General features: G+C 34.7%; 4 protein-coding genes and 1 pseudogene across 4 annotated transcripts; 1 reads left to right on the forward strand and 4 right to left on the reverse strand.

Annotated features, from left to right (window-relative positions):
* Nucleotides 1–2,640: 2,640 nt before the first annotated feature.
* On the reverse strand, nucleotides 2,641–9,198 carry LOC110737469. Its single transcript, XM_021917829.1, has 3 exons — nucleotides 9,183–9,198; nucleotides 8,591–9,129; nucleotides 2,641–2,931 (listed from the first exon to the last, which is right to left on the reverse strand). Exons 1-3 carry the CDS (start codon nucleotides 9,196–9,198, stop codon nucleotides 2,641–2,643), a joined length of 846 nt encoding a protein of 281 aa, XP_021773521.1.
* A 736-nt stretch (nucleotides 9,199–9,934) lies between these two features.
* Nucleotides 9,935–16,020, forward strand: LOC110737683 (ribosomal protein L11 methyltransferase-like). Its single transcript, XM_021918018.1, has 7 exons — nucleotides 9,935–10,293; nucleotides 11,190–11,273; nucleotides 12,023–12,160; nucleotides 12,866–12,931; nucleotides 13,206–13,373; nucleotides 14,229–14,552; nucleotides 15,561–16,020. Exons 1-7 carry the CDS (start codon nucleotides 10,021–10,023, stop codon nucleotides 15,663–15,665), a joined length of 1,158 nt encoding a protein of 385 aa, XP_021773710.1. The 5' UTR covers nucleotides 9,935–10,020; the 3' UTR covers nucleotides 15,666–16,020.
* Nucleotides 16,021–16,132: 112 nt separating this feature from the next.
* Nucleotides 16,133–18,945, reverse strand: LOC110737682 (annotated as a pseudogene).
* Nucleotides 18,946–21,722: 2,777 nt separating this feature from the next.
* On the reverse strand, nucleotides 21,723–23,111 carry LOC110737470 (putative disease resistance protein RGA3). The gene is made up of 4 exons (XM_021917830.1): nucleotides 22,929–23,111; nucleotides 22,476–22,844; nucleotides 22,330–22,425; nucleotides 21,723–22,241 (listed from the first exon to the last, which is right to left on the reverse strand). The coding sequence occupies exons 1-4, from the start codon at nucleotides 23,109–23,111 to the stop codon at nucleotides 21,723–21,725; spliced, it is 1,167 nt and encodes a 388-aa protein (XP_021773522.1).
* An 872-nt stretch (nucleotides 23,112–23,983) lies between these two features.
* On the reverse strand, nucleotides 23,984–26,387 carry LOC110737684. The gene is made up of 2 exons (XM_021918019.1): nucleotides 25,894–26,387; nucleotides 23,984–24,374 (listed from the first exon to the last, which is right to left on the reverse strand). The coding sequence occupies exons 1-2, from the start codon at nucleotides 26,182–26,184 to the stop codon at nucleotides 24,228–24,230; spliced, it is 438 nt and encodes a 145-aa protein (XP_021773711.1). The 5' UTR covers nucleotides 26,185–26,387; the 3' UTR covers nucleotides 23,984–24,227.
* Between the last annotated feature and the right edge of the window lie 368 nt (nucleotides 26,388–26,755).

A 26,755-nucleotide genomic window follows, 5' to 3' on the forward strand; every position in this document is an offset into this window, starting at 1 on the left:
ATTAAACATACGAATATCCTCTATTGTGAGAATCATATCCTCTTATGTGTGAATTGTATCCTCAATTCCTTTAAATTATATACTGTATTTTGTAAATCATATCCTCTAATTTATACAATTTTCTGTGTTATCAATCATTTTAATTTATATTTTCAGTTGTCATACTGTATCTCATTGTTGTTTATCATATCCTCTAATGTATAAATTATATCCTCCATTGTGAGAAACATATCCTCTTATAAATAAAAGATATCCTTTATTGAGAGAATCATATCCTCTTATGTATAAAAGATATCCTGTATTATGAGAATTATACATTTGATAATTGAAATAGTTAAAACAATTTGATAATTAGAGTTTTTTTAGATGTAGAAAAAAAGCATAACATATTAATTGGAACATAATCTAATATTCATTCATTTCAGAATAAGTATTTCAATACAGTTCAAGATTGTCAAAGTTGTGACAATGAAATACATTTGCAAAAGCTCATTGTCACTAATAAACTTTGACAATCACAAAAATATATACTTTACTACAAAAGCATGTCCTGTACTACCCCAAAAAAAATGCTTATAGGACATCTAAAAGATGCAACTAATAAACTCATCCTACTCTAACTTCATCCTTTTTGGCTCCCTGCCAGGATGGCTTTCCTCTTCCCTCTTTCTCTTCTTGCTGTACATGTCCTCCTCTGCAAAAATTAATCGCAGTCCATCAAGGAATTCAGCCAAGTCTTGCACCACTCCATTGTGGAAACCATATTTTTTGTGCCTCATAATGTCATAGGCAACCCACAATCTATTTGAATCATGATTTTGTTTCACTACTGCTGGAATCCAAAATTTATAATACCATAGTTCATTCCAAAACTTACAAGTACAATTAATCATACCCTAGGCCTTGTAGGTGCACCTACAGAATATGTGCATGCACAGTATCTCTTCTATGCACAGTGCTGGATGAGCATCTTCTAAAGCATCAACAGGGTGTGGTTGTTGGTTAGCCATCTAGACTAACAAGATCACCACCAAAAATGCAAATTTAGTTCATAATTTGAACACATCAACAACAAAAAAAACACCTAAAACATTACGGAAAATAATCTAAAAGTGAGGATATTCTTTACATTTAGTCACGGGATATGATATAAATGTTTCAGGATATGTTTTTCCTTATTGAGGACATTAATCAAAACATATTATTTAAAACATAATGTAAAATTGAGTATTATTAGAGCATATTATTAAGCAAAATAGTCTAAGATTATACGAAAATTTACATAAAATAGAGATTTCTTGAACGAAACCCTAACATTCAACAATGTCATGAAAAATTGAAAAAATAAACTACCAACTATGATCATAGAACAATCAAACAATATACCTTTTGTAGTAGTAGTAGTAGTAGTAGTAGTAGTAGTTATGATCGTGAAAATTCCTTCCAAAACGAGTTTGAATACTAAAGAAAGATTTTTTTTTTATTTTTTTTTTCTGAATATTGTATGTTCTTCTTTTTGCTTAAATAAATAAGATTCAGAAAAGAAGAGGAGGGGTTTCCAGCACGCGAAAATATGCAATGTCTTGGAAGAAGAAAAAACATGTCACTCAAAGCCGTCATTTCGCATGTAATTATCCTAGATTGTGGTAAGTGCATTTAATTCTTGAGATCTTATTATTGGGTAATTGTTATTGATTAATTTTCTTCGATCTATTATTATGTATTATTTGGTTATGTTATGTTTGGTTGATGAAATCATCTCTAAGATAGCTGATATAGGTAAATCAATAGAGGATATATAGTTATTGTTTGAGGATATAAAGGTTCTAGAGGATTTCTTTTTCTTGATTGAGGATATGAAATTTTTTTTGAGGATATGGTATGTGTATTTCAGGATTTATATGTCTGTTTGATGTTTTTATTTTTCTCAATTCAAGATACTATATATGTTTTGAGGATTTGTATGTTTTTCTTCATTGAGGATATAATACATTTCTTTCAAGATATCATATGTGTGTTTGAGGATATGATATGAGTGTTTGAGATTTTTTTTTTCTTTTCTCATTTCAGGATATTATATATGTTTTTGAGGATTTGTTTTTCTTCATTGAGGATATGATGTATTTGTTTGAGGATATGATATATTTGTTTGAGGATATCATATATGTGTTTGAGGATATCATATGTCTATTTCAGGATATGATATATTTGTTTGAGGATATTATATGTGTGTTTGAGAATATCATATGTGTGTTTGAAAATATGATATATTTGTTTGAGGATATTATATATGTTTCTGAGGATATGATATATTTGTTTAAGGATATCATATGTGTGTTTGAGGATATCATATGTGTCTTTGAGGATATGATATATTTGTTTGAGGATATGATATATTTAGCCTTTTAAGAATATCATTTTAACTTAGGAGTATTTTTTTTTTCTCAATTGAGAATATGATATATTAGTTTGCGGATATGATATGTATTTTTTAGGATATGATATTTCTGATAAAGCAGGCTATAAAATACATAATACATCATTTTATTTATTTTATTATATTAATAAAGCAGGTGATAATAATACATAATACATAACACATAACATTTCAAGACTTAAACAAAATAATAGTACTACATCTTAAATACCATTTTCGGCTTCGGTAGGAAGCCTTTCATTACCATCATTATCAAAAACTCTAATATAAAAAGTTTTATTCTTATAATACACATGCAAATTTTCACCAATAGCCAAATTATTTCTATCCACAAAGTCCTGCCACTCTTGATCAGCGAAAAATCCTTCAGAATTGCTTGTATCTTCTTCCACACTTAGCACCTTGACGTTCCAAGCACGTCCATTGTTCCCTTGATACACTCTTGTTGTATCTTTAAATGAAAGCAGTAATAACTTCCATTTGGAAGGAAGAGGCTAAAATCACACATTAACAAAAATTAAATTACTAGTAAGATATAAACACTATTATATTAGATAAAAATATTCTTACAAGCGAAATCCTGCAAGACGGTCTTTCACAGTGCAGTTTTTCCACGTTTTCATAAAAATTCTCATTCTCCATTTCAAAGAGGAAGGTTTTTTTTTCCCTTTTTTTAAGAACAGTAAGTATAATTTAGATACACTCAAAGGTTTATATAGATAGACACAAGCTGTATATAGACTCAAGCTATATATATGCAAAGGTTTTTTTTATAGGTAAAGGCTTTAAATAGCTATTTACGTGTGAAACAATGAAATGTTAAGATAATGCAATTTGACTCATTCATCATATATCTGATATACGAAAGTAAGAAGGTTAATTCTAATATGATAGCAATTTGACTAATAATATATATATATTATTCCCAAAAAATAACACTCCAAAAATCAAAGCGTGCTAAAAAAAGATGTAATTCTACTATTTATTATTCTTTTAACAAAATGACAAAAATATACAAAATATATGATTAAAGTGTTTTTTGTCAATGGTGATAGCTGTATATTTTTTAATTTATGTTTTTTAAAATAGCTGATAACTTTGTCTCATATCATCCATACGTTTGATGATATAATCTAGTCTTTGAAGGTTATCATTTAGTCTTTGCTTGATATCATTAATTCTTTTGAGGATATCATCCAATATTTTACATGATATAAACCAGTCTTTAGAGGATATTTTCTTTTTGTTGTATGATATAATCTATTCTTGATTAAATAAATCATTAAAATATGGTTTGACAAAAAACTGATATAAACATGATTTTTAGTTTTATATACGTTTGAAAAGATAAAATTTTATTTGACTAATTCAGATATTACACATAGGAAATATTAAGATTTGACTAATACAATATGTTTATGATTTCCAAAAAAACAAAAAATAATGCTGCAAAAGACTAAACACCACCAAAAAAATAATTTACTTTTACTGTTTAAATTCTCTTAATAAGATGACAAATTAAATACATACAACTTAAATGATTGAAGTGTTGGATGATATATGACAAAAAAAATAAGATTCGAAAAAATTAATCAACTTCTTGTATCTTCTGTCACTTTAAGCAATTGCACATTCCATACTTGCTAAATATGCACATTCAATAAGTAATGTTAGATAAACATCTAGTCTTTAGAGGATATCATCTAGTCTTTGGATGATATCATCTTGTCTTAGGAGGATATCAACTAGTTTGTAGAGGATATCATTCAGTCTTTGGATGATATCATCTACTCTTTAGAGGATATCATCCAGTTTTTGTATGATATCAACCAGTCTTTAGATTATATCAACTAGTATTTAGTCTTTAGAGGATATCATCCAATCTTTGGATGATATCATCTAGTCTTTAGATTATGTTAGTCTTTGGTTGGATGATACAATTTAGCCTTTTAAGGATATCATCTTAACTTAGGAGGATATCAACTAGTTTTTAGTCTTTAGAGGATATCATCCAAAAGGATATCATCTAGTCTTTAGATGATGTTAGTCTCTGGCTGGATGATACAATCTAGCCTTTTAAGGATATCATCTTAACTTAGGAGGATATCAACTAGTTTTTAGTCTTTAGAGGATATCATCCAGTCTTTGGATGATATCATCTAGTCTTTAGATGATATCATCTAGTCTTTAGATGATGTTAGTCTCTGGTTGGATGATACAATCTAGCTTTTTAAGGATATCATCTTAACTTAGAAGGATATCAACTAGTTTTTAGTCTTTAGAGGATATTATCCAGGCTTTGGATGATATCATCTAATCTTTACAAAGTAGATGATATCCGCGCCTTTTTTTAATCGAGCCCACGAAGCCCAGTAAAACCGGGTTTCAAACCCACGCCTTTTTTTTAATTCGTGGTTTGTGGACGCACGAAGTGTTTCGTGCGATAAGCCGCACGTATACGTTCTCTTACATTAAAGGTAAAAAAAAAAAAAAAAAAAAAAAGAAAACCAAGTTTTTATTTTTTTTATACAATGGTTGGAAAAGGGATTAATCCCCCAAGTTCTTGCAAAAACAACAACAAATACAATGAAAATACGGGAAAAGATCTCTAAGTCTCTTTAAGATATTTCGGTGTTCCACTCTTTCAGCCATCTATCCATTGATTAGTTGTGTTAGCCTAAAGCTTGGGACCTTAATTTGAATATGAAGGAGGCCGTTGTTCCTAGCCTTAAGCAGACCATCGTAGATTCCTTCCAGCATGCTATAGTCTCTGTCCATACCATTAACAACAGTATGCCCCCTACCCCAATAGGTGTTGCCATCTCTCAGTTCCCATCCCCCTTTATTCCGACCCTAGCCCTTTTTGGGAGCTCTGATGATGATAGCCCTTCATCTGCACTTCGAGTTGCCTTTAATGAAGTGTTCCTGGTCGTCGCTCTATTCCCCGTTCCTATTGTTTTCATCTTGCCGGTCTTCCGCTCTAGTCATTGCCACTGTGTATGTAATACTCCGTATTTTTATAATATTTTATAAATATAAATTATTTATTCAATTTATAAATTAAAATGATCCATTTTATTTTAAATGAATTAATTGTTTAAATATAAAATAAGTGTGTATAAAATAATATGAGCTAATAATTAGGGCAATAAAGTGTTTTAAATTGGGTCAACATCAATAAAAGTGTTGGACTAACTTGTTGGGAGTTTAAAGGCCCAACAAGTTAGCCCCAAAGGAGAATTCAATGAGAATTAGGATTAGTAATGAAATTTTTGTAAATAAGCATTTTTTTTAAAAAGGATATGAATACCCAAAAACTCAAGAATTTCACACTTAAAAATCAAATTGTCAGATTTTACAAAACTTTTCCTCTTATTTTTCTCTCTCCTTTTTCCTCTCTTTTTCTCTTCTCTTTCCCAAGCCACTCTCTCCTCCTCTCCACGCGGCATCGGTGACCACTGGCACCACCATAGGCGGCCAACAACATCAGCCGACGACCACTAGCCGGCCACCGTGCCTCCTTCTCTCTCATCTCCTTTTCGGTTTTGATATAAAAGAAAAAAAAAACTCTCTTTCTCCTAATTTAATTTCTAAGCTTGTTTAATTAATTCAAACCATGACTTTAATGATATTTTGATGTTGTTTTTGGGTAGTTGATGTTGTTAATTTATTCTTATAATTTTCAGATTTTAATTTGATTAAAAACCCCAATTCACAAACCCTAGAATTTGGGAATTTAATGTTTATGATTAGGGTTAGTTTGATTCTTGTTTGTTGTGGTTGTTAATAGAACATGTTTTTAATGAGTTTTAAGCCTTCAATTAATGCTGGAATTTAATTATACACACTACTTTTTAATTATTATGTTAGGGTTTGATTACCCATAAAAGGAAAAAGGTTCTTGATGATTTAAATATGATTTTCTAGTTGATTAGTGATGTTTTATATTAAATAAGTATGATAGAATTTTATTTAAGTCATGAAAACTAAGTCTTTTTGAAGGATTTTAAGTACCCACTTAAAGAAAAGGTTTTAAGCCTTTTAAACCATTAAATTGGGTTAATTAGTGAGGTTTAAAGTATGTTAAAGTTGCTGAAAATTTGTGAGAATAGTGGATTAATTATGGTTATGTATTTTTATTTGTCAGAAGCTTTGAGCTAGGTGATTTCGAGCGAGTGTGGCCGAGTTTAGGCATTATTCATGGTACGTATGCGTATAGAAATATTTATGTATGCGTAGTATCATGCTAGGAATGTAAAGTATGTTTCAAGTGATGAATTAATAGCATGTTTGGTTGATTAAATGCTTGGATTGGATGTTGGTTGATCATGAATTATTATGCAAGCATATGAATATGTTATTTGAAGCATGATACAAGCTGAATAAGCAAGTGTGAATCATGGAAGTATGTTTTATTTTTAAGTATCAAAGAAGCATGAATTTAATAAACAAGGCTTATGTATGTTGTTTATAAGAGCTAAAGTTAGAATTATTGAGCATGATTCATGATTTTATTTCTCACCCATATATTATTGGAGTTGTGTCAAGAAGTTAGTTTGTTTATTACTCACTCATGTAAGTTGAGATTGAGTTAAGGAAGTTTATTAGTGCATCTTATGCACCAAGGTAGTAATAGTGCAATTTGTGCACAAAACTAGGCAAGGAACCTTAATTAAAATAAATTATATGTGCTTACTAATTAATTCAAGAATGAAATGGAAGTGTGTATTGTTTATTATTGTGATTATTCTTGATTGATTGGTTGGAGTCATCACTAGTGAAATTGGTAAATCACGTAAAGTGTAAGAGGATGCGCACCAAAACTCTTAGAACGTATACACCTTGAGTATGAACATATGGGGGGGGGGGGAGTTATGTGACTTTATTTTTGATCATAGCTTCTACAGGAGTACAAGCCGTTATACTTTCTTTTATTATAAATACGCTGGAATTCTGTCGCAAGAGTGACATAGTAGGTGCCAATTGGGGTAGCTCCCTAGTTGGAAGCTCAATATTTGAATGGACTATTTTTAAGAAAAGAAACTCGTTCGATGCGTAATCCAAAGCTATTTATTAATAATTAATATTGTTAGTTATGAGTCAAAGTTAAGTTTACTAGTGAATTGTATGGCGAGCATGTTTTATTTATCATTGTTAGGATGATCATGTTAGTGTGGCGCATATGTACTCAACTTTTGCTGATTCGTACTTTTGTGTTTGTGTTTGGCTTTCCTTTGGATTGACCCTACTATGACTCATTTTAATGGTGAGTAGAGGGGTTGAAATAAAGAGAAAGTGATAGGTACTTGAAGCATGAAGAGCATGGAGGGAATGAGTGCAGAAAGTTATCTATTATGCTTTCTTAGTTTTATATTTTGAATTATTGATTTATTAATTATGGACTAACATTGTTATGTTTTATTTTTAAATTGGTTTTTGAAGGGGCCATGTTTATACTGATTCCAACTTGTGAATGTTTTTAATTTGACTTATGTTTTCAAGTTGTGAACTCAAGTTATTTATTTTAAAAAGTTGATTTTTAAGTTAGACTTTCGCTGTGTGACTTTGAAAATAGCCTTAGCTGTTATCACGGTGGCGGTAATATTTTAGTTATTTCTTAAAATGAGTTTTATTTAGAGTAAAAAGAGTATTTTAAAAGAAGGAAATTTCCAAGGTATTACAACGTAATTCGTGTCTGTAAGCTTAAGAATCCCCTGTGGAGTAGCTCGAGTACCACGAAAAACAACTTCATTTCTTCCAACCCAAATGGCCCATAAAGTAGCAATGAAGTATTTTGTGGGGCAGAAACTGTCATCCCCTTCCTTTCGTAGTTTGACGATCCAGCTGTCTACCCAAGTCTTGATATCATTTAGAGGTGATCAACATCGACCCGGCCCGCTAGCCCAGTTCGATCCGGCCCGAAAATAGAGCGGTTTTAGGCAAGCATAAAAACGCATTTTTAGTTAAAAGCCCGAACCTGGCCTGGGAAAAACTCAAAAAGCCCGCTTTGGCCCAAAAAACTTGCTACATTTTTACGGGTTTGGACACGAGGTATCATGTTAAGGCCTAGCCTGGCCCGATTTTTTTATCACCTCTAATATCAATGTCATGCTGGCTTCTGGTGTCAATACCTAGTCTTCCTCCACGCCATACCTGACTTGCAACCTCGCAGTCTCTTAGCAAATGGGCTAGTGTTTCCTCCTTGTCCTCTTCCCCACACAAATTACAAGAGGTGGGGAATGGAAGGTTTCTTTTCATGAACTCATATCCAACCTGGAGCGCCCTACTCCTTATCTTCCATAGGAACACCTTCCATTTGTTACTTACATCAAGTTTCCAAATCTGCTGAGCTCCTCGGTCTGTGGACTGACTATAAGTAGTAGGGTAGTCCTCCTTGCTATTAGCAATAAAGTCATATCCAATCCTTGCTGAACATTCCCCATTTTTGCTATGCCTCCAAATGATGTCATCCTCATTACCCACAGGGAGAGGGCAAAGGCCTCTCAGCGCTGCGCAAGACTGTGAAGGGAGAATGGTAGCTGCTTTCTCCTCATCCCAAGTTGCTTCGTTCGTGATGATATCACATACTCTCAGATCTGTATCTGCTGACTCACGGCAAATGGGTTTCGTTCCATGTAGCCATGAGTGATGAAGCTTAACTTTCCTTCCATCCCCTATGTGCCATGCACTACCTTTTCTCACATCTCACAAGGTATTGTTATATGAGTCCAATAATAGTGAATGCCTGTATGTATTGCCATCGTCTAAGATATGAATTAGACATAATGAATTACATCATATATAACTTTTTTTTTTTTTAAACACATCGCATATAACTTTATATACATGTAAATTGGACATGTTTTAATGCAAAGGAAATCACAACATATGATCAAATACAAAGTTGTCAATAATTTATATTTCTTCCGTTTTTTTAGATGTATTACTTTCATAATTAAAAGGTTTAATTTAGATAAATTACTTTTCTTTATAGCTAAGTTATATGTACATGACCCTCTCAATTTTTTCCTTTATATTCTAAAAATTGCTTAGAATTTCGTGAATTTAAAAGTAATGTCTGAAAAAATGGAAAAGTAATTCTATCCATTCTCTAATCATATATTCCCTCTGTTTTTAAATACTTGCTTCACTTTCTATTTTCGGCCATTTTTAAATACTTGTTCCATTTTCTTATTTGGAAAGCTTTTATAATATTTAATTCATTTCTATCAACTAGTGGACCCAACATAAATCGCATTTTTTAAATTTCTTATTCTCTCAACTTCTTTTGCTTTTTACAATTTTTTATTCTTCCACCTACCCCATTACCTCCATATTTTATTACTTTCTCTAATTTCTCCTAAAACTCCGCACATGAATCCGCACATGAAAAAATGTAACAAGTATTTAAAAACGGAGGGAGTACTTCGTATTTTTGTACTTCTTTGTATACTATTACGGAGTACTTCATAGTGTACTCCGTTATTTGTACTCTATCAAAGCAAATACAAAGGGTCAAAAAGATTTGAAGATTTTGAACTATTGAAGAGCTCAGCATAGTCAAGAACTAAAGAAGACAGAAAATGGCGGCAGCTTCACTGAGTCATTTCTTCAAACACCTTACCTGCACTGTGTGTATCCAATTTCCAAGACGCTCACACCGTCTTCTTCATCGTCCCTTACCTTCCTTCTTCTCTGAACACACCTCTTCATCCACGAAGCTCAACCTCAATCATCAATGGCGGCCCTGTTCCTCCTCTGCTGCTGCTTCTCTCTCTTCTTCTCCAACGACCTCCAAGGATTCCAGTGTGCCCCTTTATCAGTCTGTCCTCATAAAATGCCGTAAAGATGTCGTTGTAAGTTGCATTATGCATTAATTTACATTTTAGCAAGTGGGGTTCCTTTAGAAGTTGAGACAACATTTGAATTTATCTGGGTTTTGATTGAAAAATGTAGAGGGAGAAAGTTTGCTGAAAAATTTGGTCCGGTTTTTCGCTGAAAGATTGTCAATTTAGGATTTATGGTTAAGTTTGATACATGTGTTCTATAATTTTGGCTTAAACAGTTAGAATTGTGGTTTATAGAGGAATGAACTGGAGAAGTTTGTCTGAATATCAGTCCATCTATTACCAAATAAAGATACTCCAATGACGAATTTCGTGCCACGGAATGATGATTTTGGGAATATGCATAAATTATCTTCGGTTTGTATGCTTAATTTATGGTTCAGTATGTGTAACTAGTGATTAATAAGGTAAAGGATGAGTTCAACATATCAATAAACTGTTATTAAACTATTTGGAAAAGGGAAATTCTCTTGTGGGAGAATTATATGCTTGGTTTTGTGTATTGATTTAGGATTATTTAGACATGATTGGTATGAATATACAAAGTATGAAGAAGTTCACAAGTATATTGAGTATAGCATAATATTCAAATAGAGGCTGATTTGAGGGTAACTAGTTTGGAGTTGTTTAACAATTTCTATGATGAGATGTGTGGTTTTGGCTAATGGGTGATTTTCTATGTTCTTACTTTTTGATATCGAGGAGGTTATTAGTTACTTGAAGGATCCTGTTGGAGAACTATATGTCATTCTGTCTCAATAATAGAATTGTAGCCAATCGAGAAAGAATTTAGTAAAATATTACGAGTTGGATAGATGAGTGTTATGTCTCAATGCAAAAGTTGCCCAGAAATGGTCAGCTTTATTTTCCAAAAAGTTGCTGAACCTTTTGTTGTTGATATTTAGGACTCATTTACAGAAGCTCTTATGAGTTTTGGTGCAAATTCTGTCAGTATGGATGAGCATGATGACTACGAGGACTCCGATGAGGTAAATTGAGTACAAAACCATGACTTGTGCAATTATTTTCCCAAAAGTATGTTTCATTCGTCATGCTTTCCTTTGGCTATTTTCATTTTGGTTCCACTATGAACTATGATACCCTATATACCTAATGTTGTTACACACATGAGTTACATAATTGATTTACGCTGTTCCTTACACATTGTTTACGTGCTGATAGCATTGTAGTGAATGCTTCCATTGAAGTATGGAATGTCTAAACTAATATATTCAGTAGAATATCGATTACAAATTGATTTTGATAAGAGAAGGAAAATTTGTCAATGGCTCTGGCTTTGACCTGAAAAATGAAACAAGAACCAAAGTCAGTTTATAGCTTTATATTACTGTCTGATTATCTTCTTTGGAGGAAACTTCCAGATTTTATCTAGAATAAGTTTCCTTGTGGATCGTCCAGGTAGATGTTTGAATTTTTTTATTTTTTGATACAATCACGCCTTACTCTCATATCAGTCGTATGTTGCTAAATTGATGCTCAAATAAAGGGAATTTTTCCTTGTTTGTTATAGGCATGCACCCACCCGTATGCTATAAAAAGCAAATGCATTGATGGTGGTGATGTTATTTATTCACTACTCTTACTACCTCCTTAACAGATTTACTTGGTCTGTGGCTTATATTTCCAATTCTAAGATACACTCTGCTATGGATGTCACTCAAAGATGTCGGGATATTGAAAACTCCGATTTGATGCCTTGCTACAAACTTCCATGCAGGTCAGCATTTGTTCAATATTCAGTGGATGTGGAGATGTGACTTCATCCATATCATATGCTGCTGATTCCATTGGCATAGAAATGCCAGACTTTGAACTCTTAAAATATGATCCCTATGACTGGATAAAAAGAACTCAGGTTAAAATGTTCACTCCTTTGCTATTTCCACTGCATTTAATATTTTTATATTCTGAGTCATGTTGTTCCTATCCTATCATGTTTTCATTTTGTCTGAAATTGTTTATAATACTATTTTCTTATTTATTATGACAAATGAATTTGACAGTGAGGTACTGCACCACATTATATTCCCAGTGCATCAAGAACATTCTAATGGTTATACGGCTTATACCTATACAGTGTTATATCAGTTCTCTGTCTAATTCAGACATTTGTTATTATTCAAGTTAATGTTAATTTCTTTGTAAAAAGATCACTTGAAAGTGATGATTCTTTTAACTAAAATCGAATCCTGAATAGGCGTTGAAATCAAATGGCAAGATAATTAGACATGGCATTCCTAGAAAATTATTCTTTTTGGTAAAAGACATTGCTAAATGTATCAATTCACGTGGACTTGTGAAATGCATATAATATTTGAACTAGATTCTGACAATATTCATTTCATAAAAGAAAAACTTCTGCCCAAAAATCTTAGAAGCACCTAGAATCCTTTCAGGATTTTTAATGCTACATGTCTGCATATGTGAAATATGATTAGTAGATTGATCTCAGAGAGGTGCTAATTGCTGTCTTTGCTGATGTAATTGATTTTCCTTTTCCTTCGTGAATAGTCTATATATTCTTAGATCCTGATAAATATCTTCATTATGTTTTATGCAGGAATCATTTGATCCATTGGAAATAACCAAGGGCCTCTGGATTGTGCCCGAGTGGAAAACTGCTCCAGTATGTTCATTGTTGTCTTTGTTTTCTTATTGGAAATAATCAGGTGTTTTGTTTGGTTTTCAAAATTAAAGTGGCCTTGTTTTTGTTGTCAGATGGTCAATGACTAAAGTCCTCCTGCCTATCTCAAAATAAACAAATAAAAATAGTTGTCACTTGCCAGGTTTTCTTTCCACATATTCTATGTAGATAAATTTAGAAGCTTATAAGGATTTAATGCTCAGTTCTGCAGTCATTCATATAATCATATTTATGAAAGTTATCTTCCTTGATGCAGGATGCCCGAGCAACAAATATAATTGTAAATCCTGGTTTAGCTTTTGGAACTGGAGAGCATGCTACAACCAAGATGTGTCTACTGTTGCTACATCAAACTATAAAAGGAGGTGAACACTTCCTGGACTATGGCACAGGGTCTGGAATTCTCTCCATTGCGGCACTGAAGGTACAAAGCATCAACTCAAAAGAAAAATTTATTGTTTGAAATCCGTTTGTATAGGACCTCTATCTCCATTCTATAATAAGATTTACTCTTCCATCTCAATATAATTGAGCCGTATTCCTTTATTAAAATGTTATAATAATTGCACCATTTCCGTTTTTGGTAGGTATATTATGACAAAAAATTATATAGACTTTCGAATTTCCCTTTAATGACCCCACTCCCATCTCTCTCCTCACCGTTAGTAAGGGTAGTGTTGTCTTTTTAACATTCATTACCCCCTTTCTTAAATAATGCACCACTTAGATATGGTACAATTACATTGAAACGGCAAACTCTATTTTTGAGTAGACAGAGTAGCAGTTTCTTGCAATAATATTGTTTCTCATATACTTTACACCATGAAATTGCATGATATTTTAATAATGTTCTATGTAGTTGAAGATCTTATTCCTTTGTTCAAAACTTTCAAAAACTATTGTAGGGTAATCTTCACTGAAATATGTCTCAATGCATAGGAGGTAATCCGTGCTCACAAGAAACTGCATTCGCACAATTTTGAAAGAGAAGATTAATACTTGACCCGAGAGAAGAGCATAGTAATTAAAGAGGGAAAGGGCATTAAAAAATGGACCTCCTATATGACTCTTATCTTGTGCTACTTGTAGATTGTCTCTCAGTTCCTTCTTACAAACAAGCTTGCCATTGAATTTTTGGGAAGGGCTAGTGTTGGGTGAAATTCTTAAAATTATTCCTGTAAGAATTGTAAATTTATGATTGACTTATTGTTGATATTGATTTTGTTAATTCATAATGTCTCTAGCTCTGACAAAAATGTCTTTCTGATGCTGATTGCAGTTGGGGGCTGCTTTGTCAGTAGGAGTTGATATTGACCCTCAAGCAATAACAGCTGCTCGTCAGAATGCTGAACTGAACAATATAGAACCTGAGCAATTGAAGTTGTGTCTAGTTCCGTCAGAAGACAGTTCTTCTTTGGTGGATGAAAAGGTGCATGAAGATCTCTGTGCTAAGGGATTGCCAGCAGATCAAATAGACACGTATAAATATGACATAGTCATTGCAAATATTTTGTTAAATCCACTGCTGGCATTGGCAGATGAGATTGTTTCACATGCTAAAGTAGGAGCAACTGTTGGTCTCTCTGGTATAATACATGAACAGGTAACTTACTAACTTACCAATCTCAAGCCCTTTGAACTTACTGCGAAGAACATAAATGGAGTTTATTGTTTTTCCTTTCCCATCTTTGGTTTAATTTGTGGTAGACTAGAAGAAGATGCTGCTAGATATCTGTTACTCCACATATTTTTGTCCTTGAGACTATAGCAGTATAAAAGTGTGACCCAGTGTTGTGCCAGATGATCAAATCTGCAAAGTTTAGCAGGGAAAATAAAAGGCCTACTAAACACATAAAGAACGATACTAGTAGTGAAAGTACCGGTTAAGATCAAGGTTTTGTGTTTTTGTAAAGTGTGAGATGAACCAACAATGAGAGACAATTTGCAGACTCATAAAAAGGAGGGGACAGCTATGCACTAGGAGACAAATGCAATTAACATTCCACTAGGAGAGGAGGCAACATGAAATAGCAGACCTGAGATACTCCAATATAATGGGGCCAAAATACATTAACGTTTGGGTTATGGTAGTGCTTGAGTATATAAGAGAAGTAGGGTAGCAGTAGGAAGTTAGGCAGAAATTGAGTGATATTTTGAATGTGAGGTTAGTAGCCTCAAGCTACCATTGAGAATTATAGCCTAAAGCTATATTTATCTTTGTAATCTTTTGCTGGTTTCAATTAAAAAGACTCAAGCTTTCTTATTAAATCAAATTATAATATTTACAGCAGCGAACCTAGTCTATAACAAAATGGCCAAGTTTACCTCTCATTAAAGGTTAAACAAAAGTATAATAATTATGGTAAAAATGCTTCTAATTACAAACATGGCCCACTGCCAGTAAAATTATAGCCAATATAATTTGAGAGTAATGGCAGCAGCCAGCAAGGAATTATTACTAGAGAAAAATTTGATAATTGATGTGCTGCTTGTTTGTAATAATTTAAATGGTTTCAGTGCAGTTTGCCTGTGAATGGCTACAACCAGTGGTAAAAGAGCATTTTGGAGATCTTTAAAAGTTACAACTTCTGGTTTGCTGATTTTGATGCAGGTTCCATCAGTCATAGAGCGATATTCTCCGTTCTTGGAAGACATTTCAGTCTCAGAAATGGAAGATTGGGCTTGCATACAGGGAAGAAAGAAGGGTGGGATTTGATTGCAGAATGAAGCCGCTAAAAATATGAATAGAAGTGAAAGATTAGTTGTAGTCAGAGCTTTTTAATGAGGAAGAAACCATTACAAGAGCAGCGATTCTGTATGTTTCATTGAGACATAATAAAGCGTTGCTTGTTATATGGCAGGGATTATAATTCTGAGTTTTTGACATCCATAATTGAAGGAGGCATTAGTGAGAACTAACTCTTGTTTTCTGTAGTCAAGCAGTGTTATTACTCTAGAATTCTTATGTATATTATGTAAACTCAAATTGTAACATTTGTTTGACAGGAAAAAGAAACATCTACTTGTAACTTGTTTAACAATAATACAAGCTTGTAAGTTAGCCTATGCATGTTTGTCATTCATAGGGATAGTTGGCTATCAATCATTAGATTATGGTTACGGCCAACGGCCAAGCAAGTCATGGTTTCCTGCAATTGTTAAAGCTTCAAAATCAAAACATTACTCAATACACTGCACAATTTCATATAAATAGTACTATGCTCTGCCTTTAAGAGCTTCTAGATATCACAACTCTCAATTAGAGTAATACATAAAGCAACTGCTAAGTGCTACGTATAAGCAAGCAGATATAAATACCTGCTGTGCTTAACATCCTAAAGATGCAGCTTAGACAAAATTTATTGTTCGATCCAGAAGAAACATCTTGGCCACCACTTACATTGTCCGCAATGGTGCAAGGAGAAGCTTGAGTTGATCCACATAGATTTGAATTGTCTTCAAAACTTGAGGTCGGAAAGCTTTGAAACTGCACGCCTGTAGGTATTTCACCCTGTAAATGATTATGTGCCACACTAAATTTCGAAAGAAATGTGAGACTATTAAGTGACGAAGGTATTGATCCCTGCAAATCATTGAAGGACAAATCCAATACTTCAAGGTTCTGCAAACCTGATAGTTTATCAGGGATATTTCCTGTGATGTCATTCCTGCTCAAATCTAGCACATGGAGTTGCTTTAACCTTCCAATCGCTGACGGTATAGTCCCATTAAACCTGTTGTTGCTCAAGTATATGGATGATGGAAAACCGGAAATTTTATTGTACTGCAACGAGCTAGGACTATGGTCCCTTTTTACATATAATGGAATACTGTTGAATGTAAAAGGATTGGATGGGAAGTAACTTGAAGAGATCAAACTTTTTAGCTGCATCAAGGTTTTCGGAATTTCGCCTGAGAGAGAATTATTTGATAAATCCAAGTAAAACAAATGCTCCATCTTTCCAATCCATACAGGCAAGCTGCCACTTAAGCGGTTCCATGGCCACTTAAGCGGTTCCATGACAAATCAAGCACTTCTAACTTCCCACAATTCAGCAACCAAGTAGGAATCTCACCATGCAGAGCTGAATTTCCAAGTGCCAAAACCTTCAAGTTATCAAATCCAGAGAAATTTCTTGGAATTTCTTCACCATGGAAGTTCGTTGAAAGAATTAGAACCGAAAGATTTTTGCAAGGTTTCAGGGTGTTTAAAGCCCCTGAAAAGTTCATCAAACTCATGTTTGACAAAGCAAGGATTGAAAGAGACGAAAGATTTCTGAAACCATAGGGGAATTCACCAATTAACTCGTTCCTAGCAAGGTTCAATATTTTCAGCTTATTGCAGCTACAAAGTGATGTTGGTATGGTACCATTGAGATAATTTGAAGCAAGATGAAGCTCATTGAGATTTGTTAGTCCAGTGAAATCAAGGTTAATATTGCCTTCGAAAGAATTGTTTTTCAGATCAAGCACCTGAAGCATGGAGCATTGAGACAAGCTTGCAGGCAATAACCCAGTGAAAGAATTTGAATGTGCAACTAATTGCTTCAGTTTTGTAAGCTTATGCAGAACATCAGGAAAAGGGCCTGAAAAGCGGTTGCTCGAAATCACTAAGGTTTTAAGGTTAGAGAGCTGACCAACTGCCTCACTTAACTTGCCAGAGAAATCATTAGCAGAAATTGAGAGCTATTCCAATGAAGTTATGGTATAGATAAAGCTCGGAAGATCACCCTTTAGTAAGTTGTAATCAGCATGCAACTGCTGAAGCGATGTGCAGTTCTCCAAGCTGTCAAGCACACCAGTAAAATAATTCATTGATATGTCAATTACCCTGATTTTGCTTGAACTGCAAATATGGGGATTAATTAGTTCGGTAAACAAATTATTGCTAACATTAAACACAACCATGTTTTCGAAGAGAATCCCAAAATCAAGAGCTGGTCCATTGAAAAGATTGCTGGAAATGTTTAGTGATTGTATATTTCTCAAACCAGAAAATGCCACCAGAGTTGATCCTGAGAGCTTGTTCTGACTAATATCGAGGAAAGCCAGATGCTGCAAAAAGGAAAACTCGATAGGCAATTCACCTTCTAGGTGATTACCAGAAAGATCAAGAGCCTCCAGCCTGTCCAATTGACCAATGGAGTGCGATATTGCTCCTCTAAGACCCTTGTTCCGCAGAATCAACTTACTCACTCTACCTGCAGCTGGTGTATTATTGTCAGTTTTACAGGTGACACCATCCCATATACAGCAATTAGCGGTGTCAGCCCAAGCTACAATTATTTTCTCATTTGTGTAATTACTGAATAGTTGCTTCAGAGCGACAAAATCAGTATGATCACATGCTTCAAATCTAGGAACAGAACAAGCAAACCAAACCAAGAAAACCCATGTCAGAAAAGTAACTGTAAGAGAACTCATTACCTCTATTAATCGGAGAATCTGCAATATAATATCAGAGAGATCAAAGCTACGCACACTTGTTTAGCAACCTAATCAAGAATTTATGCAATGAATTACACATGAGATCTAAAGAACACTAGCAGAGAAAGCACTCTGCTGGGTCGATATTGACACTGAGAGGTGAAAGCTAAGGGAAAGAATGCAATTTGAAGCAATTAATTTCAATCAAAATCATCAAATATATGCTTGAACAAAACAACTCGAAGGCCAAAGCTCACAATTCTATTCTAAAGGAAAATGATATTCAAGATGCGATGAGCCAGTGTATAATTTTATAATTCGATACAACATGATAAGAACTTCCCAATCAAGAAAACAAAAGACAGAAGGGAAATTCACACACTATGGAGACATGAAGAAATTGACTTTCATTTTACTTTGACCATTAAGTATGAAGATATCAAGAGAAGATCCTAGTCTGAACACTGAAAAACAGCTCTGTGTTATTTAAACAGTAGGTCAATTCCCCATGTGAGAATTACTCCTTAATCATCAGGAAGATTACTCAATGAAAACCCCAAACTATCAACAACTTGCATTTTTTTTAAAAGTCCCATTATCTTAATTAAATAAATTTCAACTTGAATTTGAAAACAAGCAAGTTGCTAACTTGCTATTAATGGATGCTTCATATATACTAAAACAAAACAGATCTTAAAATGTAGCTGACTATAAGTTGTGTAAAATTTATACATTTCTAAACACAGCAAAAGACTGTGAAAACCCCATTTGACTATGTTTTAAATGTTTTATCAACTTTATACATGACATTAGATACTACAATAACCAAGGTATGATGTACAAGTGAAGCAAGTAAAAAATTAAGGTATATACTGTAGCTCTCAAACTGATTTTTTAATTACATGAACATGCTAAAATAAACATATTTGCCTTTGCCTAAGGTGCCAGGTAAAACATCATGATGACATACTGATGAAGATTCAGTTTCAGGGTTTGCTTCTTCCAGTTTTATTCACATCTCTGAACACCAGAAAAAAAAAAAAAAAAAAAATACAAAAATATCAATTCATACACAGAAGCTGCAGAACTAGTTTCTTATTGTTTCCGATTTTTTTTCCTTAAAAATCATACTTCTTGCAGATTGGATTACAAGCTAAGAGTAACAATGGCTAAGATGAACAGATCCACCTGCACTACAGGCTACAGTTGCCCGCTGCTGAGGATTGGGAGCGTGCCTATACTGCAAACACAGGGCTCAATTATATTCTTCTTAAAGGAATTCAATGCAGGGGATGTGTTGAATATTAGGCCAATCCTCCTCACTTGGGTCTTGGCATCTTTCTCTGAGGCATACTGAACAGTTATGAACATCCAAGTTGAACAAGGGTTGTAAGTTTGGGCATCCTATTCGGCAGTACTCCAGACCTTTGCAACAGGAAATCTGAAGAGCTTGGATGGCGGTCAAATACTGCAATCCCTCCAGCAAAGTTACCATCTGTGGAAGATCCCTCAATTGCTAGGAGCGAAGATTGTGAGAAACCATGGCATGCCAATGTCACTACCATCTGAAATCTTCAGATTAGGACTGCTGGATATATATAACTTCTTCAAGGCAGTGAGATGCTCCAACCCTCCAAAAATATTCTTCAATTTAGGACAATTTTCAATACACAAGGACTGCAGGGAAGATGAACAGCCGTGAATCACCTCCTCAACTTCTTCCAAACTCTCAATCTCTTTGTCACAGTAAATGTCCATATAGGTAAGACCCGTAAAAGCCCCCGTTGTTAGTGAATTCAGCCATGCCGCATTGTCTGTTCTAATCACCCTTAATTTGGGAATGCAACGGCTTAAATTTCCCAGATCGAACTGCAAAGATGGATGGTAATAAGGGAATGAGGGAGTACTAGTTGCCTCTCCATTATTATTCCTTTGGGCATCCATCACTCTCATTATTATTCGTAGTCCTTCATTAAAACCCATTAAATTTAAATCTTCCACCATAGGACACAGTGGGAAAGATGTCAAGCCAGGGCATCTGCGTATGAACAATGTTTTCAGTCGAGATAAACTCAGTAATGGATATTGCACCAGTCTGGTGCTACCAGCTAGAAGATGATCATCTCCCACTTCCAACCACCATCCTTTCAAGCAAATCATACAATCGAAGTCTTTCAAGGGCGGGAAAGAATGAAAAGCCTTCTGCACTTGAAAACCCAACTGATGCTGAAACTGGTGGAGTACAGCAAGCTACTGATGCTGTACTATTTTCAATGTACTCCAAATTTAGCAAGTTTTCAAGTTCGAGGACTTTTAAATGACGCAAGTTTCCCAAACAAGAAAGGTTCTGCAACTCCTCACACTCTGAAAGTTCTATTCTGACAAGATTAGGGAGAAAGGTCACGCAACCTGGCATTCTAACACCTTTGTATCCTGACACCTCTAATGCCATGAGATTAGGATGTGGCTGTAGCTCTTCCATTAATACTTCCTCGTAACCCATTGTTCCATCAACCTCCTGGTTACTCGTAAACCTAATGTTTATATGATTGAGATGCTTCTTGCTCCTCAAGTATCCGCCTTTCCTTCCACTGTCTTCCATAATTTTTGGTCCATTTTTGGGGAGCCGAACCTTAATTATTAGAGAACCTTTTAGTTTCTCGAGAGCTTTTAGGTCTTCTAAATGATCATCCTACTGTTCCCAATTTGAGCTTGCTTCACCCAACACAAACTGAGGTAATGTGTGAAGGTATGTCAGCTTACCCATACACCCAGGCATACAAGTCAGATACAGCAACCCTCTATATCCAGGACTCTGAGTTTAATCAGTTTGCTCAAATTTTTGGGCAACTCTTTCAATCTATAGCAACATTTTAGCTTTAAAGTCTCCAAATTATGCAATTTCACAATTGACTTAGCTAGCACATTCAAGAAAACATTATGTGAAAGATCTAAGTACCTTAAATGTAGCAACTCACCAATTGAGTCTGGCAGACATGTAATATTTGAATTACTAAGGTCCAATGCCCTTAAGCACAAGCAATTTGCCAGTAAGGCCCCCAAAGCAAACTGATCCATCGTGGTACAATACCCCAAGCCAACTTGAAGACATGAACGAATGCGGGTCTTCATAAATGAGTATTTTGCAGATTTATTTCTTATAAGAGTTAGATGTCGAACTTTGTTATCCACAATGCCAGTGGTGGAAATTGTTCTGCAGATCTCCTTGCTAGCTACATTTTGAGCAACATCGTGCATAAGATCATGGATCTTACATGAGGTGATCTCACCATGTCCATCTTGTTGTATATCTTGGAAAAAACATCTACGCAACAAAATTGAAAAATTATTCTTCTGCGGCATCTTCCATGCTTTGACCTTCATCTAATGGAACAATGTAGCCCTGTGCCATCCAAAGGCTATTCATCATCTCCTTCTGTATCTCAAAATCCCTGGGAAACAATGCACAATAGCTGAAGCAACTCTTTAATGGAGATTCAAGATGATGGTAGCTAAGCTTCAGTATAGGCATGATATCATTATGGCTCTCTCTGACATTAGCAAATCCAATCTCCATAAATGATAGCCACTTGTTCTTGTCTTGACCATACAAAAGACTTCCGACCCCTCTTATAGCAAGAGGGACTCTGGCACATCTTTTGACAATCTCTCTCCCAACTTCAATCAAGTCATCTTTAGAGTTTGGCTGTTCTAATTCAAATGCCGCCTTTTGAAACAAACACCATGAATTCTTTTTAGACAAGCCTTGCAACTCATATATTAGACCATTTCCTATGATTCTTGGTGTTTCACGGGATCGTATTGTAACCACTATCCAGCTTCCTTTATGACCTCCGATCAAATTCTGCTAACTTAAGCCAGAGGCTCCGATTCTCAGTCCATACATCATCTAAAAAAAGTAAGAATTTACTGCTAGCTAATTTTTCTCCAACTTGGCTTTGCACCCAATCCATGGTGGATCTTTCATCCTTCTGACCAGTGGCAGAAGCCAGAATTTTATCAAGAATTTCTGCTGTATCCAACTGTTTCTGTCATGATCAGAGATACAAGTCCGCATCCTCAACGGAAATAAGTTTACGATCCTTTCATCATTAAAAACATGCTGAGCAAGAGCTGTTTTGCCCAGCCCCCCAATCCCGACAATTGTAAGAAATGATACATCCCCTTGGACATTCCCTTGCAACATATGTACAATGTTTTCTACATCATTCTCTCTCCCAATAATAGTACCTGCATACACGTAAGAACATGTCTCCTCTCTTCTCCTCCTTATAGGCTGATGATCAACACTAAAACCAAACTGCCTGTGATTGCTGGCAACAGAATCCAACTTCTTCCTGACCTTCTTGACCCCTCGAGACAAATTGTAAGCAACCACAAGAGGATTGAATCGAGAAAAGAAGAGGCAAGCTTTCTTGGAGGCTTCCCCTCCCTTGAGATGCTGCTTCTGCTCAGCAAGAGTGGCAAACTCATCAAGCAGATCATCAGCATCATACACCGCATCCTTGAGCTACTGAATCCAGAGCTGTGCCTCATCAGACAGCTCTTGCATGGCCTCTGCATCACGAAGCACAGCTCTGATAGTAGAGATGGTGTGTTGGAGATCATCGAGTTCAGATTTGTATCCCAGGATTAAACAAATCTCTTTCAGCTCTGAACATTGGAGTACAGAAATAAGTGTTTGAACGATAGATAGTATTGCTCCCAATTCCATTTTTTCAGATTGAAGCCAAGTAATGTGGGTTTTTTTAGAAGATAATGTGTGACCAAAATGATAGTATATATATGCAGTCCTACAAGCCTCACACAGTGTATAATGGACAATGACTTGTACCTACTAAAAAGAATGATTAAATTATACAAAGAAGATTCTTTGCACCTTAAAAAATGAAGAAAAAATGAAATAACCTATGAAATAAAACAATTATTAGCACTTTTCTACTTAAAAAGAGTTGCAAATCTAACAAAAGCATCTTAAAAAACAGGTTTCATAGGAATACACTTATACACCCATTAAATGTAAGATGTGACATACAGATTATTATCTAGGGAGAGTATTGACCACTGCACCAAGATTAAAAAAAAAAAAGATGCGATTAAAAATCTTCATCATCTGAGCACTCAGTCATAGAACCAACCCAAAAATACACCTTCCATTGGAAAGACAATCAACATGTTTCTTCCTTGTAAGAACACACAAGTACAACAGTACATTAGCCTTTTATATTTCCCCATAAAGCTTAACGCGTAAGCATAAGATACTAGTCGACTACAATGGCGCATCCCAAGTACTCCCACTTCCATAATGCTATGATCAAGTTACAGGGATCAATTTAGTTAGAGAACCACTGATGATATTCACAGTTCCCTCTCAAGCGACTAAATATTCAGACAAGTATCCCATTGCTAGTCATCTGCCTACAACCGATCTTTATAGACTCTTCAAATACAAGGTGCTGGGAGATTTGTTGTTCAAAGAAAAGTAGAGGGAGTACAAAAGCCAGTGGCATTGGTGGTTCTTCTCAATGCCCAAAATGAATTGGTTTCACCCGATTTTACGTTGGACAATATTGTGAGAATCACGTATTTACAAGATCTACTTTGAAAAGCAGGGTTACTTTAAAACCCAGAATAATGTCAATTGCCTTTTCCCATAATTTAGGGAATCCGTTCTTGGATTGGTTAGTCTTTATTTGTCCCTCTCCCTTTTGCTAGTGCAACTTTATCTTTTCATTTAACGAAAATGGAAGCCTTCACAATTGAGAAAGATCACTATAAATTCAAAAGGCTAATAGTAACACTGGTAATGCAAAATTACAAAGAAAAAAGACTAATCCTCAGCTGGAGCAGGAGCTGAAGCCGGAGGTTGATCTGAAGCTGGAGGTTGATCTTTACCAGATGAGCCCTTGTTTGCCTTCCTTTCCTGCCACTTTCCCCATGCCCACTTCAAGACAATGAATCCGCCAAGAGCATATATCTGTCAAAGAATTCAAAGGATCAACTTTGATACTCAAACTAGTAATAAATATCTTATTTTCTAAAGAGCTTAGAACCACATATTAGACAACCAAATTGCAAATTCCAACAATGGGAGGTCTATCTAGTGAGGTCAAGATTCAATATTTATACATCAGGACTCATGAGCAAATCTAGAATGAGACGGTTTCATACAAGCTAATCATAACAAGTTACCCTTAAAGAAAAGGTTTAGAGTCATTCTAGTCTGTCTCACAAAAGTTATCGAAAGACCGTCAAAGACAATACATTGCCAAACAGAATTAGACAAAGCTGCCAAGTCTGTAATACATACGCTTTTTTCTTCACTTATAAATACTGCTACCCATGTGCCATTCAAAACTAACATAACTTGCGATAACTTTAGAAAAGCTCCAATAAGTTCAAATAAGTACTTTAAAGGTGAAAAGAACAAAGCCTAAAAAGAGCACAGAGATTCTAAAAACCAAGAGCATATACATAGAGTGATAGAGCACTAGTCCCCATCATTTTAAGCTACGACGCATGACATCTAGCAAATAGGTGAGCACTATACCTCATCACCTTCCTTTTCTAAAACATAGAACACTTGCAATTGATTTCATAAAACTTCCCCAAAAAGAAAGTTTATGTGGCAATTAATTATCATATTTCATAAGCCAAGTAGCCAACAGATCTATGGCCTAGATTGTGGCTTCTATGGCGGACTTCATTTAATTGACAGCTCCCACAATGTACACCATACAATCTTCAGTCCACTGTCAAACTTCAACACCAATACATATTACGAAGTACTCCGTATTCAACATATTTTCTTGGTATAAAGTATCCTGCATTTTAAAGAGGCATTAAAAGCCATTGCAAATAGATTTCGAATTCCAAATCATTGTACATTCGGAGTAACCCCAAAGATTGTTACCAAGTAAACTAGATAGCATTTTGTCACGTGCTCGCACCCATGCAATTTGCATATCCATATAAGGAAATAGATACATTAGCTTCTTATAAACCTTTAAGTAACTTCCCCATTCGAATCTAGTTGTGACATTGTGAATTCAAATTACACTAATCAACACGACTATTACTGAATTCAACCATTCCACAAAGCAATCAATCCTCGAAAACACAAACCACATAAGGATTTCATCTCTATAGTCAATTGAAACATATATCCAATAGAAAATCAACAATCATTTTCATTTATTACACAACTAATCATTAATTTCCGAAGTAATCCAATCAAATTACCCATAGATTCTCATCACATCAAAGAAGTAAACATTCTTACCTCTGTCTAATTGCAAAGCTAAACTCAAAAATTAATTCATTACTACTCAAAACGCAAATTTAACAGTACCCTTGATCACAATTTCAGTCTAATTGCATAAATAAACAAAACCCAAATCCCAAAAATTCAATTTAACCAAAATAACACCAAAAAAATCACCCAAAAAAAAAAGAAAAAAAAATGATTTAATATAAGTAATCAAAGAAGAAATTACCTGCCAAAGAATTAAGGGATTAGTATCTTCTTGAGCATCTTCACGTTCAACCTTCAATGGAGAAACTTCAGGCTTAGACACAGGAAACCTAACAACATCTGGGGTTTTAGAATTACTTCCAGAACTTTCTTCACCATCAACCTTTTTCACAGATTTCCCATTTTTCTCAAAGGGTTTTAACAAAAACTTAGGAATAAGAGACAAGAAGAAGAAGGGGTTGTTCTGTTGATGTTGTGACGGCGCTTCGGAGTCTCCTGCGATTATGTCGGTGGTGTGTTGGCCTTCTGCCATCGCTTACGGCGGTGATGGGTGGTTGACTGAGCAATATGATAAACGGCGTGGAAGGTTTTGGTTTTTGGTGAGGGTTGATGATATAATATGAATGAATTTAAACCATAAAGTTTTATATTGGGGTATTTTTTTAATTTTGTTGGGCTCATATAGGTCTAGTTGGCTCTATCATATTCTACTCTTATCTTGGTGAATGGTGATTTGTGTATTGAGATCACTTTCTAGAGTGTAATTTGATCCTTTGTACTCATCGCAAGCTTGAATGCGGTAACTGTAACTCTGTAAGTAGAGGTAGAAAATGGGTCGTTTAAATTAATTATTGGGATTTAATCTAACATGTTTTTGGGTCTAGAGGCAAATTCATCCTTATAATTGTCAATTTTATGTTTTGATATAATTTTTGACATCATGAATCACTTACAGACATATTTAAATGGTTATGTAATTAGTATTAACTATTGAAAACAGATGGAGTTTGAGTTGACCCACGATGGATTGGGTTTGTTCAGGTCAGGTATGTTCAATTCAAGGTTATCCATTTAACTCGTCTTGGGTCGGATTGGGTCACTTT

This window comes from Chenopodium quinoa, unplaced genomic scaffold, assembly GCF_001683475.1.
Source record: "Chenopodium quinoa cultivar QQ74 unplaced genomic scaffold, ASM168347v1, whole genome shotgun sequence".
Classification (NCBI taxonomy): domain Eukaryota; kingdom Viridiplantae; phylum Streptophyta; class Magnoliopsida; order Caryophyllales; family Amaranthaceae; genus Chenopodium; species Chenopodium quinoa.